We start from the raw sequence: 7,755 nt of genomic DNA, 5'->3' as shown, positions 1-7,755 counted from the left end.
ATATATATATAAAGTTATATGATTTTAATTAAGAAAACAAAACCGAAGGAGATCTTCGAAGTTACTCCACCTAGAAAAAAATCAACATCATAATACAATATTATTTTTGATACCACACAAATGATAGAAAATATTTTTATTACTTAGTTTTAGAAACAATAGTTTGTAACATATGCGCATCTGCGCGCGCGCACACATCTTTAATGCTACATTCTGTACATATTATTGAATTACAATTATATTGGTCATTGCATTACAACAATTATGTTTATTTTTTGTAAATTCTTTTTTGTAAATAGAATGACATAAAAGAAGCAGATTTATCTATCAAGGAAGCATATAAGATGTATTGGAAATTGAAAACACGAGCGCTCGAGGAAACTCTTACAGACATTACTTTCTGCGACGATATGCAAGACAATATCTCTAATAAATCACCGCGAAAGATAGTAAATAATCAGAAGCAAGACAAGAATCTGAGTCCAGAAAAAGTTACAAAAGATTCAGAGAATATAAATCCTTACAATAGCAAACGTTTGACGGAAATTGAAGACACATTCAACCAACTGGATTCAATGAATGTTGAAGGAGCCTGGGGCAATCATCTTAGTAAAAACAAGGAACAAATACCGAAGAAGAAGCAAACTCTGTTGATTGGTAAATCTTCTTCCTTTCAATTATCTAGAAATAAGTTTGAGAGTTCAACATTTACTAAACGAAACCCGAGAAAATCGCTGTCATTGATAAAAATAAAGAATAAATCTGAGAATATTCTAAATATCTCGAGCGTAGACCAGTTGGATACAGATAAAGATACAGCTGTTGATGAGGCAAAGCCTATATTCGGCGAATTGACGAAAGTAACATTTGAGAAAAGCAAACCTGTTTTACAACACTCCATTAATGTTGTCCAACAATTGGCCGACGGCCATGCGACTGGCGTAAGCCGTAATTTGAATCCAGGTTGGTTGCATCGATGCACGAGAGACAATAATTTGGAAGTGACAACGATCAATCCTCAAAGACTGTCGGGCACTAGTGATTCTGGAATAGATTCCATGGAATCCAGCATTTATTCTCCGAACGACTTGGCGCCCACTGTGCATTTTTCATCGTTTCAAGTCTCGGATGAAGAAGATTTTATATGTAATAGTGAGTCTGAGGAAGAACACGGCAATAAACGCATTAGAAACTTCAAAAAACGATTGAGTGATCAAGATGGTTATCCAATAAAACGACGACGTATTCATATTGATTCCGATTCTACGATCGCTAGATTTCATATAATCGATAGCAATACGTCCAAGTTGACTTCCTATGTCGATAGAAGTTTTAATTTATTGTGTAGAGATGAGCATAGTAAAAATGAAATTGACAATGCTAATGCATTTAACTTGACTAATAATATTAGTACAAGCACAAATATAATAAACGAATCAAATAGAATTAAAAAAGATGCAATTACTTTAGATTCAAACATTGAATCAAATGTTATCATTAAGGACAAAATGACATGTGAGAATGTCTGCCCGACCGAAAACGATCAAACTAAAGAAGTATTTAGAAAAATTGATGTTATTTCAAAATCAACCAATCTTAAGAATCAGAAAGACTTTTCAACGTCCGACGAAAAACCTGTGAAATGTGCAAGAGTCAAACAAGTATCTAACAATTTCGATCCCAATTATACAGAACAAAATAATAAAGAATCTAAGACAAGGACAAAGACGAATAAGAAATCTCAACGAAGTAGAAAGAAGACGACCGATAATAAAAAAAAATTCAATGTAAAAAGAAAATCTTCTAGAAGAGAATCAAATTTAGAGAAGGATAACGAAGAACAAAATTTAGATTTAGAAATGAAAAAAATTCCGACATATAATGTAGAAATGTTACAAACGATTCCTCGCTCTAACATCAAATTAAATGGAATTGGCAATCTCATCACGCAGTTTTCCGAAACTGTTTCCACAGATGCAGTAAAAAAAGATGTCTCGATATCTTCAACAGCGAGCACAAAATTGACTGCGAAGGAAAAGCTGAAGAAAAAAATAGCTGCTGGGACGATGAATGATAATTTTGTGAGGATAAATCTGAAGAAAAAAGTATTTGTGCGACATAAAAAGAACTTTAATTTTGTTAGATACAAGAAAAATCAATGGAAACAGAGGAAGAAAGATTTGATGTCTAGTGAGAGCAATTTGGACGCGGCCGACTTTATCGATAAAAATAGTATGACATGCTTCAAATGTGGTGAGTCTGGGCACTTCAGTAAAAACTGCTCGGCTTCCAAGGGCAACGCTCTTCTACCTTTAGAAGAAATCGACGACTCGTCGAACTTTCCAACTTTAGAGGAAGCTGAAAAAATGGCAAATGAGACTGCCATGATCGCTCACGGTCATAAGCAACTTCCCAAACAACCATCGTATTTTGCTACGAAGACTTGGCAAGACGAAGAAGATATAACGGAATTATTTAATGACGACTTTGCAAATTTTGATGAAAAGAGTGACACATTAACTTTCGGGTGTAAGGTGCCACAGGAATTGATATCCAGATTATTGCCGCCTCAAATGGAAGAAATTGATCCGTTATATGATGTGAATGAAGATAACAGTCTCATTCAAACTCCCACTGAAGTTTTCGAGGCATTACGCATGTTTGGTCATGAAAGTTTCAGAATTGGTCAAGAAAAGGCAATAATGAGAATTCTATCTGGTCAATCTACCCTGGTAACGCTATCGACAGGCTCTGGGAAATCTCTATGTTATCAATTACCAGCATATTTATATGCTCGACGTTCTGTTTGTATCACTCTGGTAATTTCACCTTTGGTATCCCTGATGGACGACCAAGTGACAGGCGTACCGTCATTTCTGTCTGCTGCGTGTTTACATACCAATCAGACGGTAAAAATAAGAGAACAGGTGATACAATCTGTGAAGGATGGAAGAGTGAATATTCTGCTGATGTCACCGGAAGCGGTGGTAAGCAGCGAGAAATCTACTGGTTTCGGCGCTCTGCTCGGGCAGCTACCACCAATCGCATTTGCCTGCATCGATGAAGCCCATTGTATCTCCCAGTGGTCGCACAATTTCAGACCTTCCTATTTGATGGTTTGCCGAGTACTCAAGGAAAAGTTGAAAGTGAAAACAATATTGGGACTCACGGCGACTGCTACGAAAATGACAGTGGAAAGTATAATAAAACATCTAGACATACACGACGGAATAGCTGGTGTCATTTCGGACGTGCCTTTGCCTAGGAATCTCATCCTAACGGTATCCAAGGACGAAAACAAGGACCAGGCTTTAATCGCATTGTTAAGAAGCGAGAGAATCCGCGAATGCCATTCTGTAATAGTATATTGTATTCGTAGGGAGGAGTGTGAGAGAATCGCGGGATTGTTAAGAATATCGCTGCAGGTAAATATTAAAATTTTTAGTTTTCTATAAACGAAACAATAAAAAATATAAATCTTTTTACATAAGATAAGAAATTAATTTTTTTCATCACTTATGTAAGAGAAATTGAAGTATAAAGTCTTTTAAATAAGATTTATATTAAATGTATACATCCGATAGGATCCGCGAAATCCTGAGAAGCCAAACATAAAGATATCCGCAATAGCTGAAGTTTATCACGCCGGTATAACATCTGATAGACGCAAAATTGTTCAAAAAAAATTTATGGACGGGACGATTAAAATTGTGGTTGCCACAATTGCATTCGGAATGGGCATCAATAAACCGGACATCCGGGCCATTATTCATTATAATATGCCCGGCACCTTTGAGGGATATGTACAAGAAGTTGGTCGTGCCGGAAGGGATAATATTACAGCACATTGTCATTTGTTCTTAAATCCCGTGGTATCATATTTGATTAAAAATTTGAAATTGCTCTACGAAAAACTCTTTCTTATTTATCTTGGAGATCTCTTTACTAATAAAATCAATTATTCGTAAATAGGAAGACAGTGATAAATGGGAATTGCGCAGACACATACACGCGAATGGTGTAGACAGATATACGATTAGACATCTACTTCAGAGGATTTTCATTCCTTGTTCTTGTACAAAGATCAATGAGAAAAATTCAGGTCGAAGATGTCCTGGTCACGAAGTCGCTCTTCCAATTGATGAAACCGTTCGAGTCCTTGACATCACGCAGGAAATGATTTTAACATTATTGTGCTATCTCGAACTACACCCGAAAAGATTCATTACTGTACTACCGTCCGTGTACGTTCAAGCGCGGGTTTCAAGTTATGAAGGATCACACGCTCTCAAAGAAGCCGCACAATCCGTAAGACCTTCACAATACTAATAATACTATATTTTATTTTTCTTTAATTTCTATAGAATTTTTTTAAGAGCAGTGGTATAATACAAAAAACTGTAAAAAGATTTTATTATATGTTATAGAAAAGAATATGAAAATAAAAAAAATATTACAAATTTTTTATTTTAGTCTCCACCGCTCGCAATGGCAATAGCGCTGGACATGAAAAACGGGATTTCACATAAAAATATTGTAGAATTCTCAGTAATTGACATTGCATCAGCTATCGGATGGGATAGTGGCGTAGTAAAGAGTCATCTTAAAACTTTAGAATGGAAGACAGGAGGTAAGAATTTTACATTCTTTTTACTTCAGAGAATTTCTGATTTTTCTGAAACGTATTTCATTTACATGACCATGAGTGTTATCTGAATGTATTTCGCAGTTGATGGCAAGAAGAAACGGTCAGCCATATCTGTAGAATATCATAAACTCGGTTTACGAATGAAAGCACCGGGCGATCTTAGTGACATTGAACTAGACGAGGCACTCGATACATTGATCACACGTACGCAATCTCAGGAATCCTTGTGTTTACAACAACTCGAGCTCACGTCCTCCGCGTTTAACAAAATCAGCGTGTCGTCAATCAAACATTGCTTGGTCTTAGATGATAACGTTATGAAGAGATCGGAGGAACTTAAAGATACTATCAGAGAATACTTCCAATCAGATTCTTTAAGTAATCTCAATATCAGTTTTCAGGTACGTCTTTGACTCGTTACTGAGAAATTTATTTAAAATCTATAGTATAAAAATAATTAAAATTGGAGATACATTGTTTTACCATTTTTACCTTTTTGTAGAATAAAATGACGAACGAGCAGCAGATCGCAGCCGATGTCCGCAATTTGATAATATGTTATAGGGATACTAAGTTCACGGGTCGTGCCGTAGCTCGTATCTTTCATGGAATACAAAGCCCGAATTATCCTGCATTGATTTGGTATAGATGTCGTTTTTGGAGAATTCATATGGCTGCAGATTTTAACACAATTTGCAAAATCGCAACCAGGGAAATTCTAGCGTTACGATAACGAAATAAATTGACTGAGTGATATAATTAATACATTATATTTAATCCGATTTTTATTTACACTCACTTTTAATTCTTGTCAACTACAAATTAATACACATACTCAAATTTAAATGTATTTCAGATACACAGATAGATACACAAAATGTATCTCTATATGTGTATCTAGATACATATATGGAGATACCGAACACTAGCCATAGTCGATTATTTCCAAGATATTTTATAGTTTCTGGACTTTTTTATAGATCTTATATAAATCATAAGATCAATCCGTTAACGCCTAACAGTATTCGTATTAATAAACACTCATGATTTTACAATCTTTTTCTTTTGTTTTTATTATATCATCTTTTGGATCAAATTATATATTAATAATAATTATTATAAAATTTTAGATGAAAAAGAGATTTTAAAGGTTAATGGATTAATCACACATACAGTGTTTCAGTTTCTAAAAATGAATATAACTCAAGGAACTTTACAAAAATCTACGAGGATTCGATTAATCTGTTACATTTTTGTCCCTCTTGCATCTTTTAATAGTCTACAACTGCATTTATAAATAATCTATGATTTTTAAATGCTTGTAAAGTTCTTATAAAACGTTCGTTTATATAATCGCGAATGTGAAAGGGGTAAATATTAAAAGTGATTATGTCTATAACCATAAATCCATGAAAGATCGAAGGATTGAAATACCTATAGATTCAGGGATCTGTCATTATAATCGACATAGTTATAATAACAGCTACTTATCTTGTCCAGTGTAAAAATCGTTTTGAATTTTTAGGTAAATTATGATTGCGTTCAATTGGGGCACTCACGCGCTGTAAGCATTCTATCTTTATACCGTTCCTTACATGCGCTGTAAACGGTCTATTTTTATCATTTACACTATGCGAAAATTTGTGACTATTTCATATAATTCGATTAAAAATTTGTATTATTTAAGCGCCAATTGCACTAACACAGCTGATTTATATTTTCAAAAAACTTGTTAACAATATTACAAATTTCTAATAGGATTGGAAAGAAATTATTTGTACACTAGGCATATCAGAAATCAATATCTCAAGTGAGATCAATTATGATTAAATAGTTGGTTAAGATAAAATGAATACTTGTATTTTGTTTATATTATATGATTATATTAATATATAATTATAATAAATTAGAACTTAAGAAGGAAATGGTACAAAATTTTAATGATAATTAATTAACTGGAGCTATCAGTGCAATCAAGTTTACGCAGACTATTTATGAACATGTATTCTTTCTGTGCGTAAAAATGCAAGACAAATAACATGGCACGATAGTATAATATCGAAAAGATGGAATAGAGAGAAAAACAAACAAGAGAGAAAGTCAATGAATGGCTCGTTAAATAAAATAATATTTGGAAAGATATTTTCACGCATTATTCTACTTCATATTACGCAAGACTCATTTGTATGAAAGGTTTGATATTAAAAACTGGCGTCAAGTTGAATCCCACACTTTTTCTTCCAATCAATGTAGTAATAGTTATTTAATTACCTTTGATAGTTTAAAGGCTTAGAACGGTCGTATGGAATACAAGAGATTCGAGATTGAAAATTCTACAATATAATTCATTAGTGTCATTCTTTTGAATCATATAAATAAAATAATTTAAATTTAAGATTTATTATATATTACTCGTGTTTTTCACCTTTTCTATTAATCGATTTTTTTTTAATTCTATAATTTGTTCATTAAAATTAAATATTTTTTCAAAACAAATTCAGCCAAATAATTCATTAATGTGATTCTTTTGTATCATTATCTTGGGATATATTTAAATAAACTTCACGCCGAATTTCTTTAAACAGCACATGCTTACATCACTGCTTTTATTAATTAAAAGAGAGAGAGAAAATGAGAGAAATTTTTTAAGAAATAAAAATGAGAAAATAAACATTTTATAGTTATATTTATTGCATATAACCTTTTATTAAACAATGTTAAATTATATATACATATTTCCATACTTGGAAAAAATCACAAGCATTAAAAAAAATTTAAGTATTTCGCTTATTTGTTATAACAACGATACACTTGGGTAATTAGAAGTACACTTCTATAGGGACACTAAAGTAAAACATCTTTCAGCAGTAGCAATGTCAAAATATCCAATCTGAAACATTCAATAAAAACTGAAGTAACAATTAAAGTAACGATCGAATCGATGTCGTTACCGTTACAGATAGAAAAAAGTAATGATAGTTACTAAAAAAAGTAACTATATTATAAGTAATGCGGTACTTTTTAACTTTGCAACTGTCGAATCATTATTTTTCCTACAATCGTTGGTTTAAGAGTACATGAATAATAGTAATAATATATAAGAATAT

General features: G+C 32.8%; 1 protein-coding gene across 2 annotated transcripts in view; it reads left to right on the top strand.

The window, feature by feature from the left end:
* The window catches only part of LOC108753056 (ATP-dependent DNA helicase Q4), an 18,314-nt gene extending 12,628 nt beyond the window's left edge, over positions 1-5,686 (top strand). For both annotated transcript variants that reach the window (XM_018494395.1, XM_018494394.1), the window contains 6 exons: positions 300-3,425; positions 3,585-3,872; positions 3,973-4,308; positions 4,474-4,630; positions 4,730-5,049; positions 5,151-5,686. In XM_018494395.1, coding sequence (XP_018349897.1) covers positions 300-3,425; positions 3,585-3,872; positions 3,973-4,308; positions 4,474-4,630; positions 4,730-5,049; positions 5,151-5,381 — 4,458 coding nt within the window. In that variant the 3' untranslated portion in view covers positions 5,382-5,686. The remainder of the gene's footprint in view (positions 1-299; positions 3,426-3,584; positions 3,873-3,972; positions 4,309-4,473; positions 4,631-4,729; positions 5,050-5,150) is intronic.
* Positions 5,687-7,755: the final 2,069 nt, after the last annotated feature.

The sequence above is a fragment of the Trachymyrmex septentrionalis genome, unplaced genomic scaffold (assembly GCF_001594115.1).
Source record: "Trachymyrmex septentrionalis isolate Tsep2-gDNA-1 unplaced genomic scaffold, Tsep1.0 scaffold63, whole genome shotgun sequence".
In the NCBI taxonomy this organism is placed as follows: domain Eukaryota; kingdom Metazoa; phylum Arthropoda; class Insecta; order Hymenoptera; family Formicidae; genus Trachymyrmex; species Trachymyrmex septentrionalis.
Note: the sequence above shows the minus strand (reverse complement) of the source record. Positions and strands in the feature narration are given on the sequence as shown.